At 43.5% G+C, this 23,105-nt stretch overlaps 1 protein-coding gene across 1 annotated transcript in view; it reads left to right on the top strand.

Annotated features, from left to right (window-relative positions):
* The window catches only part of THSD7A (thrombospondin type 1 domain containing 7A), a 539,203-nt gene that overhangs the window by 320,696 nt on the left and 195,402 nt on the right, over positions 1–23,105 (top strand). The window contains exon 4 of the mRNA XM_042856716.2: positions 7,367–8,198. Coding sequence (XP_042712650.2) covers positions 7,367–8,198 — 832 coding nt within the window. The remainder of the gene's footprint in view (positions 1–7,366; positions 8,199–23,105) is intronic.

The raw sequence follows: 23,105 nt of genomic DNA, 5'->3' as shown, positions 1-23,105 counted from the left end.
TTCTATAAACAACCCTTTTTTAATCCAGTAGGGGAAAACAAAGGAGCTTATTTAAAGGATGTAGACATATTTTACAGTCAAGCTTATTTTAGGAGGTAGGAATGAATGTCTAGTAGTTATAGTTTGCATAATTTGGTTTTGGAACTATTTTATAGTGTTTCTTTTTTACACGGCTCATTTGTTGGTGCTAAAACCACCCACCGGAACAAGAAATGGACAAGCAGGCTTTTACAAAAAGAAAAGCTGTTTTGAAATTATTTTGGAGGTAGGTAGAGTAAAAGGTAGAATTATAAATCAACAGAATAAGGTTTTGGAACCCACAGAAGATCACAATACTAGTGTGGAACGATATTTCATCTGTTCTCAGGGAATTTCCTACTTTGCAGGGTGAATTCCGTGGGGGGAGGGGGAGACGCCTTCCTGCAGAAGAAGTGGCTGTGAAGTCCACAGAACTGTATTTGGTAAGCATAAAGAGGGGATAGATTTACATTATATATAAGAATAGTATTGTGCTAAAACTCATGCTTCAAGATGTAAGATGATTACTGGAGAGGTGGGATCTGGAAGGAGCCTTTCTCTTGTAGAGGATGGCATACTTCCAGCTTGATCCTCAAAGATGATGGGAAGCTACCCCTCCACTTTTTTGGGGGAGGGGAGAGGTCAACATCATAGAAACAGAAAACATAATGAATATAAGACAAAGGAATACTCCCCGCCCCCCAATGAAATATAATTGTGACATTACATTCTGTATGTTTATGAAAATATGTTTATAAGTGTGAATATGATATAACTGGAATATGCTTCATGCAAAAGGTCTCTTGTAAGGTATCACTAGAAAGCTTATAATCTACTGAGTGTGTTCTTCCTATTTGTAAAAAGAACAGGAGTACTTGTGGCACCTTAGAGACTAACAAATTTATTAGAGCATAAGCTTTCGTGGCCTACAGCCCACTTCTTTGGATGCATATAGCTTCCTATTTGTATGAATGTATCATTCTTGTATCTAAAACTGAAATATGAAGTGTTACTCTGAGGTCCTATTGTAATTATGCAAAGTGTGGGCCATTAATGGTGGTTTAGGATCTTGATGGTTCCCATTAACTGGAACAATTGGTTGTAAATGGCTCTGTTTACTTGTAAGCCTTCCAGTATACGTGGGCGTGGGCGCCAGGCAGTGAATAATGAAGTCTCACAGGACATGTGAACATGTCACATGATACTGAAATCCATCTTAAACCTGGTGCTTTTCCATTTAGAAGGAAGGGTGGGAACCCAGAGAGAGACAAAGGATTCCTGCCTGGTGCCAAATATATAAAAGGGGGGTGGAACAGAACAAAGGGGGTTGCCAGTCATGGGAAATCCCCTAGTTACCACCTAAGCTGGAACTGACAAGAACTGTACCATGGGGAAAGGATTGGGCCCAGACTAAGAAGGAGTCTAGTCTGTGAAAGAAGCTTATTGGAACATCTCTGAGGGGAGATTTATCTGTATTCAGTTTCTTAAATGTATTAGGCTTAGACTTGCATGTTTTGTTTTATGTTGTTTGGTAACTTACGTGGTTTCAAGTAATAAAAGACGGAACAAAGAAAGTCCTCCTTTTTATACTTAATAAAATCACTTGTTTATTAATTAACCAGAGTAAGTGATTAATGCCTGGGGGAGCAAACAGCTGTGCATATCTCTCTATCAATGTTATAGAGGGCGAACAATTTATGAGTTTACCCTGTATAAGCTTTATACAGAGTAAAACGGATTGATTTGGGGTTTGGATTCCATTGAGAGCTGGGTGTCTGGGTGCTGGAGATAGGTGACTTGCTGAGCAGTTTTTGGTTAAAGCCTGCAGCTTTGGGGGTGTGGACCAGACTTGGGTCTGTGTTACAGCAGATTAGCATGTCTGGCTCAATGAGGCAGGGTTCTGGAGTCCCAAGCTGACAGGGAAAACTGGCTTAGAGGTAGTTTCAGCACATCAGGTAACAGTCCCAAGGAGGTCTCTGTGACCGAACCTGTCACAATAATGTTTTCTGGATTAAACTCTGAGAGGCCTCGCGAATCTAAACTTAAGAAAATATCAAAGAAAACCTCAGTTCTAGGGTGTTCTTTCTTCATGATGGTCTGGAAGCCACCGATTCTCTAGGTGTGCTTTCAGCCAGTAGTCACATTATAGTGTAATGAAGTAGCAGTCATTTCAGCCTCGTTTAATAATTTTTAAACCATTGGACATTCCTTTAACATAAGAAGGTTTCATGGACTTCCAGAATGGCAAGTAGTGTTGCCAGTTTAATGATTTTAGCATGTGTTTTGTGATATTTGGTGTTTTTCTTTAAAGCCCTTGTTCCTGGAGAATCTCTCTGGGTGTTTTGGTTGATCACAGGATGATTATGAGCCGCCAACATGATGTGTCTGTGCAAAAGGCTAACGCAACCCTAGGATGCATCAGGTGAGGTATTTCCAATAGAGACAGGGAAGTATGAGTATTTTTATACAAGGCACTGGTCAGATCTCATCTGGAATACTGTGTGGAATTCTGGTCTCCATTGTTTAAGAAAGATGAATTCAAACTGGAAATTACTAGGATGATCTGAGGAATGGAAAACCTACCTTGTGGGATGAGACTTCAAGGAGCTTGGCCTGTTTAGCCTAACCAAAAGAAGGCTGAAGGGATATGATTGTGCTCTATAAATACATCAGAGGGATAAATACTAGGATATGATTGCGCTCTATAAATACATCAGAGGGATGATTTAGTTGGGGATTGGTCCTGCTTTGAGCAGGGGGTTGGAATAGATGACCTCCTGAGGTCTCTTCCAACCCTGGTAGTCTATGATTCTATGATTCGAGGGCGGGAGAGGAGTTATTTAAATTAAGCACCTATGTGGACACAAGAACAAATGACTATAAACTGGCCATCAACAAGTTTATTCTTGAAATTAGATGAAGCTTTCTAACCATCAGAGGAGTGAAGTTCTGGAACAGTCCTTCCAAGGGGAGAAGTGGGATGCAAAGAAACGTAAGTGGCTTCAAGACTGAGCTTGATAAGTTTATGGAGAGGATAGTATAATGGGACTGCTTACAATGGCATGTGGCCAGTCTGCGACTGCTAGCAAATATCTCCAATGTCCTGTGATGGTACAGTAGATGGGGAGGGCTCTGAGATACTACAGATAATTTTTTTCCCAGGTGACTCCCTGGAGGGTCTTGCCCACATGCTCAGGGTTTAACTGATCACCATATTTGGGGTTGGCAGGGAATTTTCCCCAGTTCAGATTTGCAGAGACCCTGGGGGTTTTTCGTCTTCCTCTGCAGCATAGAGCATGAGTCATTTGCAGGTTTAAACTAGTGTAAATGGTGGATTCTCTATAACATGCAGTCTTTAAATCATGATTTGAGGACTTCCGTAACTCAGCCAGAGGTTATGGGTGTATTACAGGAGTGTGTGGGCGAGGTTCTGTGGCCTGCAATGTGCAGGAGGTCAGACTCAATGATCATAATGGTATATGAGCCAGTAATTTAAAAAAATATTAATAAAAATACTATATATCGAGCTCTCATGGTTGTAGAGTAAAGCTTGTAAATGTGAATTTTAAAGGCTTATAAACCAGAGACCCGAATTTATTATTTTTAAATCTCATGATTTGGTGGGCCTGATTCATAATTTTTGTTCATATGATTTTTCTCTCTCCCCTTCCATTGAGATTTTGTACTTCAAACATAATGAAGGCCTAAGATTGATAGATAAACATGAGTGAAAAGTCATCATTTCACCCACAAGAAAATTAGTGAAACTTCTTGTAGTGGATAGTTACAGATTTAGGAAGTTTTGAGGGCAGTTGCCCTGAGATACAATTCATTTGCAACAAATTACAACATTTTTTCCTTAGCCAAATTAATACATTCTCATGAAAGCTTGTAGAAATACTGGCCCATACAGTTGAATGTTTAGGAGATGAAATTTACAAGGGTCCCAGTCCTGCAAACATTGTGCTGCACTTCACTTGATGTATGTGAGTAGTCCCTTTGGTTCTCACCCACTTGATGAAATTAAAACTTTCAAATATTCATTTTTAAGAGGAAGCCATTTTCAATTTTATACACCCCCCTCAAAAAAAAAGAAAAACCACACACAGAACTAATAAATTTTCCATTTGTCTTCTATGCTTAGAACTTAGATGAGTTATTCTGTGTTGTGTTTTTTTTTTTAATATTCTTTTACTCCAACTCCTTTTGTGTCATCTTTTATCCAACAGCAGATTTTTATGGCTGCGTTAAAACCATTGACAGCATAGCAGTGCTAGAAGGTGCAGCTAAAATTGTGGAGTTAGTTCATACTGTTCCACAGATAAATGCAGAGCCCATTTATCACCTTCTAATACAGCATTTTTACCATTTTTTCACATTTACATTACTGCAGTTTGCATTTAATGTCCTAACTACAATTTTTAGCATTTAGATTAGTATGAACATGAGATTTATTTGGGCCAGCAATGCTCAGCTGTCCAGAACAATTTTTAGATATGGTGCACTGTCTCTTGAATACTTGATTATTTCACCCTTCATCTGGAGTTTAGTGACAAAGATCTGATCTTTAAAAGAGTCTCTCTTAATTGGATACGTATGGTATATACAAGGTGCAGTAATGTGATAAGACAGGAGTTTCCAGTCTGCAAGTTGAATGAGTTAGCTTTATGTTCAGTTGTGATTATATTACTATCCTTGCTTTAGTTGGTTTTTATTCTTTTCCTTTAGACTTGGTTGGTGTTCTTAAATAGAACTCCATGCAATTTTCTGAGGAAATGCAATCGCTTTGTGCTCAATGTAAATATACTTAGAATAAAATGAATACAACAATGATTATGTCATTTGTGGAAGGCTGGTTAGAGATAAACTAGGGTAATCTTACTGAAATGGGAACAGAAATGTATTTGTACTTAAAACATACATTTATTTTTCTGGGTATCCAGCTAAACCTTGGAAACCCTAATTCAAACTTAATCTGCAGAAAACAGTACAGGAGTTTTCATGTGCTGAATCTGTCTGCCAGCTGGCATTGGTATCATATATGTAATGCTCAGGTTTTAATATCCATAAGCAAACTGTTCAACTACAGTGCAGTGTATTGTAATCAAGAGTCTGTTCAAAAGTACACTAGCAAGGGCTACAGAGACTAAGTGCCATATCTTACCATAAGTCTGCTTCCAACACTCCCACTGAAGTTAATGTTAGAGTCACAGGCGACATTCCCAGTGGAAGTTTTTGAAGTCTGTGGGAGTCAGTGATAGGAGGTCTCCAAACTCCTGCCAGTCACTAAATGAAAAAAAAATGTTTAAAATTCTTTATCACTGTCACAAGGGCTCAACCTTGCAAATCCTATCACTCTACTCATGCAAATAGTCCCATTATGATCAGTGGGGTCATTCAGATAAATAAGGATTGCATTGTCTGGCCTCCATTGTGTGCATGGACACTGGAACTTCTCTGTCAAAGAAAGGCGTTTTTAGATAGCCATCTGGTTTTATAAGATTTGTGTTTGGTGGTGGATATTTGTACTATGGAGAAATTGTGATTGTAATTTTGCTACACAGCCTGACTTTCTCCTCTTCCACAGTGGAGTTAAACCAAAAATTAAAAACAATGTTTTACTGAGTACATAGGAGAGCTTCTGAGAACATAAGTAAATGCACACTAAGGTCAGTATTTTTTCAGCTTTTCAACAGAAAGTTAGCTGGATTTTATTTTCTTTCTTTGCTCATCCAATGGGCATGAATGATTTAATAGAGAACAGGTTAATAAATTCAGCACAGGTTTATTTTTAGTTGTAATATAATCTTGTGCATATTTCATACTTTTTTAGCAAGACACCTATGCAAGAAGTCTGACTTTCATTTTGTGACTGTAACAATAACATCAGAGCTGAGATTTTATATACCTGAATATCATAACATTTCACCCTTAGTTCAGATTTGCAATTTCGGCAGACAGAAATGGCATCTTTTCACTTTTGATCAATTTGTCAAAACTCAGGAAAATAACAGGCAGTAGCTTTCATAATAAACATGACAGTCCTCCCTTTATGTAACTTGTGGATTTTTGTGAATTCGCCCTGTTGAATATTGTGCTTTTTTTTTTAAAAGCACAGAAACTGTTTACATTGTAAGCTTTCAGATCCAGGATAATTCTAATGGCTTTGTTATTAGTCTAAACAAGTATGCCCATTGTAGACCAAGTATCTCTTTTTCATCACTTATTTCTATCATTCTGTAAATTTCCATGAACTGGTAAGACTTCATCTCTGAATATATATTTCACTAGGACTCTTCATGAGTTACTCAGAACAAAGGCTTACTTCAGCGTTTCTCAAACTGGAGCTGCCGCTTGTGTAGGGAAAGCCCCTGGAGGTCCGGGCCGGTTTGTTTACCTGCCCCGTCCGCAGGTCCGGCCGATCGTGGCTGCCACTGGCCGCGGTTCACCGCTCCAGGCCAATGGGGGCTGCTGGAAGCGGCACAGACCGAGGGACATACTGGCCACCTCTTCCAGCAGCTCCCATTGGCCTGCAGCAGCGAACCGCAGCCAGTGGGAGCCGCGATTGGCCGGACCTGTGGACGGGGCAGGTAAACAAACCGGCCCGGACCTCCAGGGGCTTTCCCTACACAAGCGGCGGCCCCAGTTTGAGAAACACTGGCTTACTTAGTCTGCTTCCTTTATTTTTTAGTAGTATGGGGAGGATTTAAAAGTTGGCAAAATAGGTCTCACATCACCTGCAATGACCACTGTTTTTCAGATTTTTTTTTTATATTATTCTCTTTATTTGACACAATTTAGAAAAATGAGAACTACGTCTATGTAGCATGTGACTATGAAGTTGGGTTGCATTGGAAAAGCTAGACAGAAAACCAAAATCTGATCTCCAGAAGAGTTTGCCTATAGGTGGAGTTGAGATTATTTACACATATCGTGGGGAAGCCTTTCTCCCATTTTCCTGGCAAAACAAATCTTGACAAATGAATTGTATAATGTCTTAATTCTGATGTGATCAATCCCTGATGAACTCCAGGAGCATAAATATTTTAATTACTCAACAAAAAAAGAAAACTATGTAGTAAAATCCATTTATAATCACAAAAAAGACCAGAAAACAGATGGCTAGTCCCTCACTTGTTCTGTTATATAGGCTCTCTGAGATTGTACTCTGTAATAGGTGAAAATCAATAACTTTTCTTTCCCACAGATCATACGAAGATCCTACTTTGTAGGACTATTGGGAAAGAATACACTCTTGATTCTTGTGCTTTCTCGCTGTATCTTGAGGTTAATAATTAAGGAGTAATTAAATGTAAAATATGACAGTGGCTTTCATCTTGTTTCCTAGGTCCATGGGGAAGATGTATGGGAGATGAATGTGGTCCAGGTGGTATCCAAACACGGGCAGTATGGTGTGCTCATGTGGAAGGATGGACAACGCTGCCCACAAATTGTAAACAGATAGAGAGGCCTGAGAACCAACAGAACTGTTTCAGGGTTTGTGACTGGCACAAAGAACTGTATGATTGGCAGTTGGGCAACTGGAATCAGTGCCAGCCAGTTATTTCAAGGAATCTTGAAAAACCAGTGGAATGCATCAAAGGAGAAGAAGGAATCCAGATGAGAGACGTAACTTGTGTCCAAAAATCAAATGGGGTTTCTGCTGAGGATGTCATATGCGAGTACTTTGAACCAAAGCCACGCCTGGAACAGGCATGCCTCATCCCTTGCCGCCAGGACTGTATTGTGGCAGAGTTCTCCCCCTGGTCAGAATGTTCCAAGACTTGTGGCAATGGGCTTCAGCATCGGACTCGTCACATTGTTGCTCCACCTCAGTTTGGTGGCTCTGCTTGCCCTAACCTGACTGAATTTCAGATCTGTCACTCTACCCCATGTACTACTGAAGAAAGCTTGCACAGCCTGAATGTGGGATCCTGGAGTACGTGCTCAATGCCCCACTCAAGACATATAAGACAAGCAAGGAAACGAGGGAAGAACAAAGAAAAGGAGAAGGACAGAGAAAAAGGAGTACGGGATCCTGAAGCTCGGGAGCTTATTAAGAAAAAGAGGAATCGAAATAGACAGAACAGACAAGAGAACAAATATTGGGACATACAGATTGGATATCAGACCCGGCAGGTTACATGTACTCACAAAAATGGAAAAACTGCTGCCTTGAGGTAATCACTGTTTATTAACTTGAACATCTGTGTGTCTGTCTGTGTAGTTGGAACTTTAAGAAAAGAATGAATAATCTTGTTATAATTGTACTGTTGTATGCACTTTTATATCAGCATAACATGATCTATTTCTAACTCTGTCTTACCCTGTCAAGTTTAAGATTTTTCCATAATGCATTTGAAAAAACATAGCACAAGTGGTGTTGATCATACTAAATATCACTTAAACATGCCCTATTAAGCATTATACACCATCTAGCCTTTGTTTGTCTAAATATGTATCCCAGAAGGCTCATTGAAAGCCTGAGCTTATTCATCAAATGTGTGTTCTGTTTCTCTGGCATTTTGGCACCTTTTTTCTCCATAACAAGTGAAGCATGCTTGAGAACAGGTGATGTCTGCGTTATTGTATTTAAAGCTTTGGACGCACACAGTAATAGGGCTGGAGTGTGTGTGTTTGACAGACGCTAGAAAAAGAATCTGAAAAAAGTCAACATATATCTATTCCAGATTTTTTTGTTTTTGAAATGCAAATATGTGAAGTACTGCTGCCCTTTACACAATCAGTTTCTGTTACTGATTTTGTTTTCTATGGCTAAGCTCCTGAAAAAGATACTTATATCAAAAATGTGTATTTTACTTCCAAATATTTTTATTCTCTTTCCTCCTTTTGCACCTTTCTTCTATATTTCTGGGCACAAAAACTAAGCATTTTAATATAGTCAAATGTAAAGATATGTATGTAGGAGCAAACAATACGGGCCACACTTACAGGCCTGTATTGTTTGCTCCTACATATGAGTGGTGGTTGGAAGGATGGGGGTGGAAGCAGTGACCCTGAAAAAGATGTTCAGATTTTGCTGAATAATCAGCTAAACATGAGTTTTGGGCTTAATGGTGTGGCCAACAGGACTAATGAAATCTTTGGATGTATAAACATGGGAATATCAACTAGGAGTTGGGAGGCTCTATTACCATCTCTGCATTTGACACTGGTGCAACTGCTATTGGATTACTGTTTTTGTTCTGGTGTCCACAATTCAAGAAGGATGTTGATAAATTGGAGACTGAGAAGAGTCATGAGAATGACTAAAGGATTAGAAAACATGCCTTATAGTGATAGAGTCCAGGAACTCAATCTATTTAGCTTATCAGAGAAGGTGGTTAAGGCATCACAGTTTGTAAGCACTTACATGGGGAACAAACATTCTAAAATAGCCTCTTCAATCTAGCAGACAAAGGTTTAATGAAATCCAATGGCTGGATGTTGAAGCTAGACAAATTCAGACTTGAAATAAGGTACACATTTTTAACAGTGAGTGTAGTAATTAACCATTGGAACAACTTATCAAAAATTGTCTATTCTTAAATCAAGATTGGATGTTTTTTTAAAAGATATGCCCTAGTTCAAAGAGGAATTATTCAGGGAAGTCCTATGACCTGTGTTATACAGGAGGTCAGACTAGATGATCACAATTGTCCCTTCTGGCCTTATAATCTATGAATCTATCCTCTTTCTTTTTTCTGCGACTTTCTCTCCTCCAAGGTTACGTTCCTTTCTCTCTTAGAGATCTTCACTCTGATTCTTTTCCCCCCTAATTTTGACCATTCCTTCTTCTCACTGTATTCCCTTCCATGCTGTTCTACCTCCTAGGCCTCCCTCTCCAATTGGTACTTTCCTTTCCCAAGTCCCCCAGCATGTTTCCCTTCATTTTAATTCTCCCTTCCCTCCATGATCTCTTCTATTTTTTGCCTTCTGTCATATGATTCTCCCCACTTTCTTCCCTCAAGTATAGCAGGTGATTAACTAATATGACTCCCACTGTTATATGAATGACCCTGCTATCTAAATTAACTTGTCACCCACTGCCATTAGATTAACTTGTACTGTGGATATTTCATTTGAATTTTCATTTTGTCATTTAACTCTTCATTCAGTATTTAAAAGTGTAATTAGTTCAACCATTCCGTCAGGGCAGCATTTAATACCGCACTTCCAATTATGTAAGGTTTTGAGACATATAACACAAAAGTTAAAAAAATAGTTTAAATCAATTCTTTATTACCTTATATCCATGTCTAGTTACAGGAACCCTCCCAAATATTAGTTACAATAATATGGTCCATCATTCCTATTACTACTACTTAGCGTTGCATAACAGTTTTCATTCGTGGATTGCAGTGCTACCCAAAAGTGATTAAGTTTATTTATCCCTAATTTACAGAAGAGGGGGAAAAACAAAACTGAAGGCCCCGTAGGTTGTTCTGCATGAGAAGACACCGAAGGCCTGATTTTCAGGTATACTTATCAGCTGCAGTTCCCCACCTGTTTTGAACTAGGCATCCAAAAAGGAGATAACCAAGTTTGGTGGACACTTAGAAATTTTATCCCAAGTGACTTATTGAAAGTGAGTCGAGAATAGAGCTGACAATATAATTCAGGTCTCTGGACTCCCTGACTAGTGGTCTGTGCACCAGACTATGATGCCTCCCTTGTAAATGATCAAAGACTCGAAAAACTATCATACGGCAAGGAAGAGCAAGTGTTTGTAATGATAGTTCTCAGTGCCATCTTTCAGAAGCAGTACTACAGTAAAAGATGGAACAATGGCATTATCCTTCAAACAGTACACATACTTGTACTGAAAGGTGAGCAGTTACTTCTGGGTTTTAAAAGTACACAAATCTTTGCAGGAGTAACCCAAAGCATCTAAAGTAGCATATATTATAAATAATTTTAAAATAAAAAAGGAGGGAGAAACTCAGAGAAACTGTTAATTAATCAAACAAGGATCTGACATAAATAGCAAAAGAAAGAAAATGTATAATTAGCAGTCAATAGCATACCTTACCTCAACCTCTCCACAGATACTGTATACATCAGGCAAGTGGAAACACTTGTACTTGAGTATACCCAGATCTCAGGCAAATCAGCATTGTACACATGCATATACATGTACATCAGGCTATAGAATATTGGCACCAAAGGGAAGGATGATTGTGATTTTATGTAGGAAATACCGGCACTTGAACTTCAGCTTTTGAAGTTTCAGAGTAGTAGCCGTGTTAGTCTGTATCCGCAAAAAGAACAGGAGTACTTGTGGCACCTTAGAGACTAACAAATGTATTAGAGCATAAGCTTTCGTGGGCTACAGCCCACTTCTTCGGATGCATATAGAGTGGAACATATATTGAGGAGATATATATATACACACACATATATACACACATCTGGACCTGTTGATTTAAAAATGTCTAACGTGTGTGTATATATATCTCCTCAATATATGTTCCACTCTATATGCATCCGAAGAAGTGGGCTGTAGCCAACGAAAGCTTATGCTCTAATAAATTTGTTAGTCTCTAAGCTTTTGAAGTTGTCTGTCCACCTGTCTATGCATACATTCTGCCCTCTTCACAGTGCTGTCTGATATTGTCCCATGGTTTCCATTTCAGCATAGATTTATAGCTTCCAATGCCAGCAGGGACCATTGTGACCATCTATTCTGACCTGTATAACACAGGCCATAGAAGGTCCCCCAAAATAATCACTAAGAGTGTATCTTTAGAAAAAAACATCCAATCTTGATTTAAAAATTGCCCATGATGGAGAATCCACTGCGACCCTTGGTAAATTGTTCCAATGGTTAATTACCCTCACAGTTAAAAATGTGCACCTCATTTCCAGTCTGAATTTGTTTAGCTTCAACTTCCAGACATTGAATTGTGCTATACCTTTGTCTGCTAGACTGAAGAGCCCTTTAACCTTCTCTTCTTAAGCTAAATAGATGGAGCTCCTTGAATCAATAACTTAGCCTTAGGCTACGTCTTCACTACCCGCCTGAATCGGCGGGTAGAAATCGATCTCTCGGGGATCGAATTATCGCGTCTCGTTGGGACGCGACAATCGATCCCCGAATTGACTCTTGTACTCCACCAGCACGGGTAGGAGTAAGCACCGTCGATGGGGGAGCCACGGAGGTCGATTTGCCGCTGTCCTCACAGTGGGGTAAGTCGGCTCGGATACGTCGAATTCAGCTACGCTATTCGCGTAGCTGAATTTGCATATCTTAAATCGACCCCCCCCCCATAGTGAAGACGTAGCCTAAGGCATGTTTTCTATCCTTTAGTCATTCTTTTGGTTCTTTTCTGAACCATCTCCAATTTGTCATCATCCTTCTTAAATTGTGGGCACCGGAACTGGATACAGTAATCCAGCAGCAGTTGCACCTGTGCCTAATATAGAGGTAAAATAACCTCTCTACTCATACTTGATATTCCCCTGTTTATGCATCTCAGCGTAGCATTAGCTTTTTTGGCCACAGCTCCAAACTGGGAGCTCATGTTCAGCTGATTATCCACCGTGACCCCCAAATCTTTTTCAGAGTCACTGCTTCCAGGATAGAGTCCTCCAATCCTGTAACTATGGCCTACATTTGTTGTTCCTAGATGTATACCTTTACATTTTGCTATATTAAAACACACATTATTTGCTTGCACCCAGTGTACGAAGTGATCCAATTTGCTCTGTCTCAGTGACCTGTCCTCTTCAGTATTAACAGGTCAGCAAGCTCCTCAACCAGGTCTTTTAAAACTCTTGGAGGCAAGCTATCTGGACCTGTTGATCTAAAAATGTCTAACTTTGCTTCTGGTTACACAGAGCAGTGGTTTCCTCCCTCTAGGGTTGGGGGTTCCTAAGAGCCACAGGGTTACCAGTAGGGTATCAGCAAGAACTATCTGGAAATAACTCCAGAGTCAAAGCAGAGGCAGCCATAGCACCAGTGAAGAGTACATGCAGCATTGGGCAGCCTAATGACAGCAGCAGCAGCCCAGGGACTAGGCTCCTTAGACACAACAGGACCAAGAGCTTTTCCCTTGCAGGGGTTAAATGAAACCTGCTTGCCCTGGAAAGAAGTAGTGGAGGATGGCATTGAGTGCAGGAGTTCACCCTCAGTGGAGGGTTCCCTTTGGTAAGGGATGTGTGAGTGGGCCCGGAGGGTGGGGGGGGGCGGCGCAGGGTGTTTGGATACCCTGCTTTAGCCCCCCACAGAGCAGAGAATTGGTAGGAAGGAGAAGTGGGCAAAGGCAGGGACTCTTCCAGAGGTTGAAATCACTGATCTATGGGAGGGCCACGAAGTCCTTCTCAGATAATTTGGGAAGTGGTGTGAAGCTATGGTGCCCATAAACTTTCGCTTGGGCAAGGACTCCTCTGTATGTGGATTGTGTATTGGAAGGGTTTTCTTCAGAAGCTGAAGTGTAAGCTTCACATTCTGCCAGCATCTGGACCTCCAATCTTGGATGGGATAGTCCTGGGTCCTAGTTCCAAGACATTAGAGGTAGGCAAGGCAACCTCCCTGTGGTGGAATTTGGGCATTGGCCCCTGCCTGGGTGCAGGATCAAAATGGCAGTAGACAACAGGGCGTGGGTCCTTCCAGCAGGCAGAATGTTATAGATCAAACAGCTTTGATCCAGTTCAGAGACAAAAATATGGCAAGAGGGGCCAATGGCATTGAGACATTCTGCATGGGGGACTGCACATGGTGTGGTGAGTGCCTCCACAGGTAACTGTCCCAGTAAGGCAGGCTTAATCATGGTGCACCTTCTCAAAGTCAATAGAGAAAATATGTAAAGGGCAATACGTGCCATAATGGGATTATTTCTATGAGGAACTCATGATGGAAGGTGGGGGAGATAGTGATGGGGATGGCATAGCCTTGTCAAAGTATAGTAAATTAGTCTGTCAGGCCCACAGTGCTTTTAGGGCTATGGAATGGGCCCATGCCAAGAAACTTTGGCTGTAGTATGCATGGAAATGAAGTGGGCCCAGCCTGATATTGAAATATGATTAGAATGGATAACTTTGGTTCATTCGCTTTTGTCATTTGTATTGACAGTGACTTATAGGTTCCACGGCAGGAAGCTGAAGACCTACAACTATGCTGGTCATTCACTGGGGGAAATGACATGGATTTTATGCAAATACAAAATCTGAGATTAAAAAAGAAAATTGGTACCCGTGGAGCACACATTTGCTACACTCCCCTGCCCAGGGGTGACACTGCATTAGAAAGGGACAGAGTTCAGAGTTCAGTCCGGTGCTCCTCATCTAGGCACGGGACTAATAGTGGGAGAATAGCGTCACCCTCATTGGAGCAATCTCAGGTGCTCTGGGGAGTTCCTGTGGGATCACCATGACAAGGGAGAGTATAGGGCAGGAAGGGCTGTTGAGCAGGACTGAAGATACATAACAGGATAGATTTCATAGAATGATTCCAAACTTCGGAGTCCTTAGAGGGTTTACGTGGCATAGTAAGAAGTAGGATTTATTTTAAAAAAAGCTGTAGGACCTTTCAGGATAGCAGATCTATGGACCACTCTTTTGATGCGGGTGCCCAAAACTTATGGAGCCACTACCTTCATATGAGGAAGTTAGTGGATGATGGGAAAGACCTAGAATAATGATGTCTCTCTTATTTGTCCTTTGCCATGCTGTAATGGTGGTGAAACCTAGCAGATTAGGGTCAAAGTTCAGATTAAGCAGCTTTCTGGCTATGCCCTCATACTGCTTGTTTTTATTACAAGGGTCGCTATTTTGACATGCCTTGCCCATGGGTGCTCATGATCATGCTCAGTCTTTAGAGGTTCAGTACAGTGTTAGTGGGTAGTCGCATGCAGATCAGGTTGGTGATCTACAGATGGTGGGACACTGGATACATTTTTATTTGCACTAAAGGTAGATTTAAGAGAGGATACAAACCTGTTGGCCTCATTTTAGGTTGGCTGGTAGGTTAGGAGTACTGCCAGCTAAAGAAAAACAATATTGGCCCCACCCCCATCTAGGCTGGCCTGTCTACAGACTGAGTTAGATACAGAATCGGGTGTGTCTGTTCACTGCTAATAAACTGACAGGTTTTAAGGAGTTGCCTAGGTAGGCTAGGGCAGTGATTTTCAAACTTAGTTTTCTGGCGACCTAGTTGAAAAAAATTGTTGATGCCCATGACCCAATGGAGCTGGGGGTGAGGGATTTGGGGTGTGGGGAAGGACTCAGGGCTGGGGCAGAGGGTTGGGGTGAGGGCTGTGGGGCGGGGCCAGGGATGGGGGGTTGGGGTGCAGGAGGGGTTTCTGGGTTTGTGGGGGCTCAGGGCTGGGGCAGGGGGTTGGGGTATAGAAAGGGGTCAGGGCTCTGGGCTGGAAGTGCAGGCTCTGGGGTGGGCTGGGGATGAAGGGTTTGGGGTGCAGTAAGTGGCTTTGAGTTGGGGGGGGCTCAGGGCTGGGGCAGGCGATTGGGGCATTGGTTTACCTTGGGCAGCTCCCAGTCAGCAGCACAGCAGGGGTGCTAAGGCAGGCTTCCTGCCTGTCCTGATACTGCAGACTGTGCTGCGCCTCAGAAGCGGCCAGCAGCAGGTCTGGCTCCTAGGCAGAGGTGTGCAAGCGGCTCTGCATGGCTCTTGCCCGCAGGCACCCCTCCCCAACTGCCATTGGCCAGAAACCGACCAACGGGAGTGCGGAGTTGGTGCTTGGGGTCTGGGCAGCACATGGAGCCATGTTGCACCCCTGCCTAGGAGCCAGACCTGCTGTTGGCTGCTTCCGGGGCGCAGTGCAGTGCTAGAACATGTAGGGACTAGTCTGCCTTAGCCACACCACCGATGGGACTTTTAACAGCCCGGTTGGCAGTGCTGACCAGAGCCGCCATGATCCAGTACCTTACGTTCCACAACCCAGTGCTGGGTCATGACCTGCAGTTTGACAACCACTGGACTAGGAGAGCCAAGAAGATTGAACTATAAGGGTAAATCAAGATATGGAGTATTTATTGATTGTTGGGCAGTTCCTAAATTAGTGCAAAGGGGATTGAATGCCAGAGTTGGACCTGTAGTCTAATTTGGATGCATTGTGGGGCTTCAGGTCTGGAGTTTGTGCCAGGGCAAATGGTGCTGATTACATCTGGGAAGGGTTAGTAAAAGACATAACCTTCTGGGAGTTTTTTTCCCATTAGTGGCAGTGCCAAGTCAGGATAAAAGAGAGATGATTTTGAAGTAGTAACCAGGAAGGGGTCAATATTGGTAATTGCCAGTCTTTCAAGTCAGAGTATGAGGTGGGTGCAATTTAAAAATTGTTGTGGGTCGTCCACAAGGAGCCCATTCGAGCTAGGCCTCTAAAACCTTGGTTCTTAACTACTTTTGCTTTTGTGCAAAGCAACTAGCACCCCAAACATTTCGGCGTACTTTGGGGATGCTGAAGAATTCTCTCAACTCCAATGGAGGAGAGGGGTTGGACTATGACCTATGTCTGTAATAGATACTATATTCTGTTGTGTCATGGGTGCAACATGGGGTTTACAGTTCACTGATAAACCGGAACTGGGAGTGTATTAGGAGAAGACATCTCCTAAAGAAGGTGGGGAATGAGGATGGGGCATCCAATATCTGGTAGAGTGAGGAGACAACACCCTGTTCCCAACCCCCGTAACCTTTGTATGAGGTGTGAGCAGTGGGATTCTAGGTTAACGGGGTTGGGAGGCTGATGGCAGCCCTCTATCTGGTTGAACAGATTACCATAGGAATGATGATTTCCACTGGATGAGTTATCACTGGTAGTTCCCAGTTGTGTTACTCAATAAAGTTAGGTCCTAGCAAAAGCATTTTTGTCATGTCTGGGACAATGAGGCAGGATTCCTACAGACATCTTCATTCACTAGATAATTCTGATTCATTTCCAGAGCAGATCCATCCTGCAGACTGAATGAGGCAGGGGTACTGTGGAAAAATTCTATGTGATATGTAATTAAAATGAGGGCTATCGATTAATCGCGGTTAACTCTCACAACTCAAAAAAATTAATTTCAATTAAAAAAATTAATTGCGATTTATCGCAGTTTTAATCACACTGTTAAACAATAGTATGCCAATTGAAATTTATTAAATATTTTTGCATGTTTTCTACATTTTCAAATATATTGATTTCACTTACAACACAGAATACAAAATATAAAGTGCTCACTTTATATTATTCTAATTACAAATATTTGCACTGTAAAAACGATAAAAGAAATAGCATTTTTCAGTTCACCTCATACAAGTACTGTAGTGCAATCTCTTTATCATGAAAGTGCAACTTACAAATGTAGATTTTTTTTTGTTACGTAACTGCACTCAAAAACAAAACAATGTAAATCTTTAGAGCTGACATGTCCACTTAGTCCTACTTCTTGTTTAGCCAATCGCTAAGAGAAACAAGTTTGTTTACATTTACAAGAGATAATGCTGCCCGTTTCTTATTTACAATGTCACCTGAAAGTGAGAACAGGTGTTCGCGTGGCACTTTTGTAGCCAGCATTGCAAGGTATTTACATGCAAGATATGCTAAACATTCGTATGCCCTTTCATGCTTTGGCCACCATTCCAGAGGACATGCTTCCATGCTGAGGACACTTGTTAAAAAAAAATGTGTTAAATAATTTATGACTGAATTCCTTCGGTGAGCATTGTATGTCTCCTTTTCTGTTTTACACGCATTCTGCCATATATTTCATGTTATACCAGTCTCGGATGATGACCCAGCACATGTTGTTCATTTTAAGAACACTTTCGCTGCAGATTTGACAAAATGCAAAGAAGGTACCAATGTGAGATTTCTAAAGATAGCTACAGTACTCGACCTGAGGTTTAAGAATCTGAAGTGCCTTCCAAAATCTGAGAGGGACGAGGTGTGGAACATGCTTTCAGAAGTCTTAAAAGAGCAACACTGCGATGCAGAAATGACAGAACCACGAAAAAAGAAAATCAGCCTTCTGCTGGTGGCATCTGACTCAGATAATGAAAATGATCATGCATCGGGCTGCACTGCTTTGGATCATTATTGAGCAGAACTCGTCATCATCATCATGGACGCAGTTTGAGGCAGGAGTCCTCCCCTCTTGCGCTCTCCTGCTCGTGCTTCCTCCTGGTATCCCATTTCCCCAAAGGGAAAGGGCCTGGGGCTCCTGCCGCTGCGGGGAGCCCCGGCTCTTTAAATCACCGCTGGAGCCCTGCCACCGCTACGGTGGGACTCCGGCAGCGGGGCTCGGGCAGCGCTTTAAAGGGCCCGGGGCTCCCCACTGCCGGAGCACTGGGCCCTTTAAATCGCCACCCGAGCCCGGCTGCCAGAGCCCCAAGGTAGCAGCGACAGGGCTCCGTCGGTGAATTATGCCTGGAGCTCCACTGCGGTAGCAGCGGCCAGAGCCCCGGGCCCTTTAAATTGCCCCTGAGCCAGAGCCTTCCGGTTGAGGCCACGCCTCTTCCAGTTGAGGCCACGCCCCTGCTCAGGACTCCGGCATACCGGTAAGTCTTTTAACTTACTTTCACCCCAGTTGTGCTCAATCCGCGCCACCAGTGCCAGGGTAGGATGCAGCCCGGAGAATGCAAGTAGAGATATTGTGCAGCTCTGTGGGCCCCCAATGCCCCTGTTCCCTATGGAAAGCCCCAGTATCTGGGCTGCAGACCCCTCCCCTCTGCTGCCCTGCTCAGTCTCCCTTCCCAACCTCTCTTCACAGCCCACAGTACTGGGACTCTGGCAGGGGTTCCACTGTTGGGCAGGTCCTGGGATGCAGGCAGGTTTGTGGGGCTACATCCAGGGAAGGAGGAATTGGGACATGCCGAGCACCAGCCATAGGCAAGTTTCTCAGGCTGCAGTCAGGGAAGGCACATACTTGAGCTTCCTTCTCTGGCTGCAGCCCTGCAAAGCTTCTTGCAGCCGGGGCCTTTCTTCCAATAAAAAATTGTTACTAAGCGTCATGCCTGTTGCCAATATCTGAATCCCATTCACATTAAAGTCAATAGGATGGGATCATTTTGCAGCAAGATGTTGCTATTAAGTGTATTAAGCTATTATTGGGATTGCTGTTAAGCAGCATCCACTGTAGTTTAGTCTCCTGAGGGCTGTAATACTTTGGTGTAATTTTGGTTTTTGAGTTTAGTGTTGGCGTTAGGGGGTGGTTGCGGCCTGTCACGTACAGGAGGTCAGACACATTATGATATGGCACAGATTGGTTATGTTACATATTATTGTGGAAGGTTTTAGTCTAGCTGGGTATTTTAGTTTACAGTGAATACTGTTAAGCATTTGTCTGTTTAGGACCCTATTTGCTTTAGTGTTGGGATTCCCTCCAAGACCTCTTTCCACTTGGCTTCCCAGGAACTCAGTTTGACTCCAGCCTTCATCACTCAGGTATCTTTATTTGGCATACATCAGTGTTACGCTGAATTGATCAGACTCAAACACGGGGGGATGGATTTAGGGTAAATTACAGCTCCAAAGTTACACAGACACCTGCTCCCTTCATACACATTACACGTCATTGCATTTACTATACATTACATCACACATTTTTGGATTGGCTGGTTAGTTTGCAGGAATGAATCCGTATGCCGCGTGCACTATTCATGCTTCAACTTTCTCTTTATCTCATCTCTACGTTCTTAATTTATTTTGTCCTTTGTTATCTAGTTCATAGCAAATAGTTCCCTGGTATTCTCCCTAAGACATTCTGTCTTCGTAGCCTAGTGACCTATTTACTTATCTTATTTAGCACAAACATTCTGTTTTCAGCCTGATCATTTCTTTCCCTAATTCTGTCTTCCAAAAAATGAGATCTCTCTCCATGTGTTAATTACTCATGTTGGGCCAGGCCTGAGATACATTCCTCTGCTTCCGTCTTTCTTTTTATATTAGCATTTGTTTCATTTGCATCATATTCCTGTCTTTCTGTGCTTTCTTTTTCAAGTTTGTAAAAGCAGCAAGGAGTCCTGTGGCGCCTTATCGACTAACAGACGTATTGGAGCATGAGTTTTCGATGTGCATCTGACAAAGTGGATATTCACCCACGAAGCTCATGCTGCAATCAGGGCCGGCTCTAACTTTTTCGCCGCCCCAGGCAAAAAAGAAGTGCCGCCCCGTCGTAACACCCCCCCCCCCAGCCGCCGCGCCACGCCGCCCAAACCCCTCCCTACCCCCAGCACCGCGCCGGGCTGGGCCGCCCAACAACCCCACCCCCCCCAGTGCTGGGCCGGGCTGCCCAAACCCCCCCGAGCGCCTGGCCGGGCCGCCCAAATCCACCTGAGCACCACGCCACACCGGCCAAACCCCCGCCCCCCTGGAGCACCGCGCCGTGTTGGGCCGGCCAAACCCCCGCCCCCCCCCCCCGGAGCGCCATGCCGCCCAAACCCCCGCCCCCCTGAGCACCGCCTAACCCCCCCCCCACGAGCGCCTCACCACGCCGCTCAAACTCCCCGCCCCCCAGCACCACGCTGCGCTGCCCAACCCCCCCCCCCAGCGCCGGGCCGCCCAAACCCCCGGAGTGCCGCGCCAGCCAAACTCCCGCCCCCTCGAGCGCCGTGCCGCTCAACCCCACCCCTCCCCCGAGCACCTTGCCGGGCCGCTGAACCCCCCGCCTCCCTAGCGCCACGCCGCGCCACCCAAACCCATGCCCCAAGTGCCTTGCCGGGCTGCTCAAATGGTTGAGGTGCTTACTTTGGGCTGGTGCAGGATATTGCATTATTTATTTTTTGCCACCAAAACAGCTGAGTTCTATTTACATGCACATTCACCAATTATTTTGGGCCTACCAAAGTACAATTATTTTGCCTTAGAAAACCCCCAGACTTGTTTATATGCCACAACATTTAGCACCTTTTGAATAAGGTATTATCGACCCATAGCCTCAATCAACTGTTTTTCTGTTGTTCTGCATTGTGTCTTTAATCCTCAATGGTGAATTTCCTTGCATTTGAGAGTCTGACATAGCCTGTACATTTTTAATAAGCATGGGTGCCCATAGCGTTATTCAGTCAGAGTTCATTTCTGTTCTAAGTACCAGCTTCATCATTGTACTGAGGCTGCAGTTATGACACTGGCCTGTCAATATTACTGATGTCTTGACAAATCACACCCAAGTCTGGATTTAAGATGGGAATGTACACCCTGCATTGAATAACTTAAACACTAACACTGAACCTTCTCTCCCTCCCCCCCCCCCCCCCAGTCCTATTTGTTTAGGACTTTTCAAATGCTGAAAGAGTGTTTTGTTCTTTGAATGTATGGTCACATTTGTGCACAAACAAATCAAGACCAAATGCCTTTATGGAAGATAGGCTTTAGCCAAATGCAAATTATTGGTCTCAGTGCATGGGTAACTGTAAATTTAATGGACTGTGCTATACGGGAGGTTAGACTAGATGATCAAATAGTCCCTTCTGACCTTAAACTCTATGAATGTTGAGTACCCAGTGCTCTCTTAACTTCAACATATGATAAGGATCCTCAGCAAAACACAGGATTGGGCCCTAGGATCTTTATCACAGATTTTTCCACACCACCCTTTCAAGCATCTTTTTGAATATATCACCAGAGAATTTCTATCAACTCGTCTTAACAAGAGTGTTGAACAGTTAAATAATTCAAGAATTTTAGAGAGAGAGATTCTAGCTAAGATTTACAATTCATTGTATTTATGCCATGTAACTACTCTGTAACTATTCATGTAACTTCTGGTTCTTCTTTGAGTAGTGTCCCTATGGGTGCTCCACTGTATGTGCGTCTGCATCCCGGCACTGCTGATTGGATAACTTCAGTAGCAGTGTCTGTTGGGCCCACACATGTCCTGTCTTTCCTCATGCTGCGCCACGAGGCTAGTCAGCGCACGCACGGGCTAATTCTCAGTTCCTTCTCAACCATCCCTGGCTAGAGACGGAGCCATTAGCAGTCCGTTAATGCTACTGCACTTTTGTTTGCTTTTCACAGTTAGGTAGTTTTTCCCTAGTTGTAGTCTAGTTGTTGTTCTTTTGTTCTTTCTACCCTTAAAAAATATTATTTTTCTCCCACATTTTTTCCCACCGGGAACCCTTCCCCTTAGCAGGGTATGTCCAGTTCCTTGGGCTCAAGAAATGCTGCACTTGCAACAGGTCGATCCCAGTCATGGATAAGCACTTTAAGTGCATCCACTGCCTGGGAGAGGGCCACATACAACAAAGTGCACCCTCTGCTAGCAGCTCCGGCCAAGATCGCAGAAGGACAGAGAGTTTCGCCAGATTATTTTCATGAAGACAGGTCTCTGACCTCAGTCTCCCAGCAGATGATAGTTTTCCTCACAACCTTCGACTTCTAAGGGAAATGGATAGAAGAAACAGACTGGGGACTCCTCCTACAAGGCCTCTAAGAAGATGGTAGGAAGTCCCCTAAGGGAGCCTAGAGACAACCGCAAGTGATCACCATCTCGCTCAGTATCCTCCACACTGCTGGCATGCAGACCACAGTCTGGTACCGATGCATGACCACCATTGGCTACAGCTACCACTGACAGACCCACAGACCCTATGGGCATGGGCTCTGACTCTTCAATACCAAGAGACGAGCAAGCAAAAGAAGATGCTCCCAGTATATGAATCCACCTTGGGACAGCCAGCGGCAGCTCACCCAGCACCGGAGAGACCAGTACAGGCAAGGTCTCTGTCTCCCTCAGCACCACCACCAACACTGGGATGTTCAGTACCAGCGGAATTCCACCAGACCAGAGACCTTGGTGTATGGGATGCACCCCAGCCCCCACCCTACCCCAGTACTGACATAGTGGCTCCAAGCCTTTACTGGGCACAGGGGATATCCCCCCAGCCAGCCATGCCCCTCTGCTCTCTAGTGAGTGTTTGGACAGTGAACCAGAGGAGGTGGTCTCACAGTACTCCTCCCAAGCTCCATATGAGAGCCACTACGAGCAGGGTCCGAGAACATACCCACAGATGGTTCCACCACCATCTTGGTACAGCCACCCATGGGCACCCCCATCAGGCCCTATGCCACAATGGCAGTATTAGAACCCTTGGGCGGCACACCGACAGCCTGCCTTGCAGGCTTCAAGCCTTGCCTGAGAGCCCTCTA

This window comes from Chrysemys picta, chromosome 2, assembly GCF_011386835.1.
Source record: "Chrysemys picta bellii isolate R12L10 chromosome 2, ASM1138683v2, whole genome shotgun sequence".
Lineage (NCBI taxonomy): Eukaryota > Metazoa > Chordata > Testudines > Emydidae > Chrysemys > Chrysemys picta.
The sequence above is the reverse complement of the archived record's forward strand: the minus strand, read 5'-3'. Positions and strand labels throughout refer to the sequence as shown.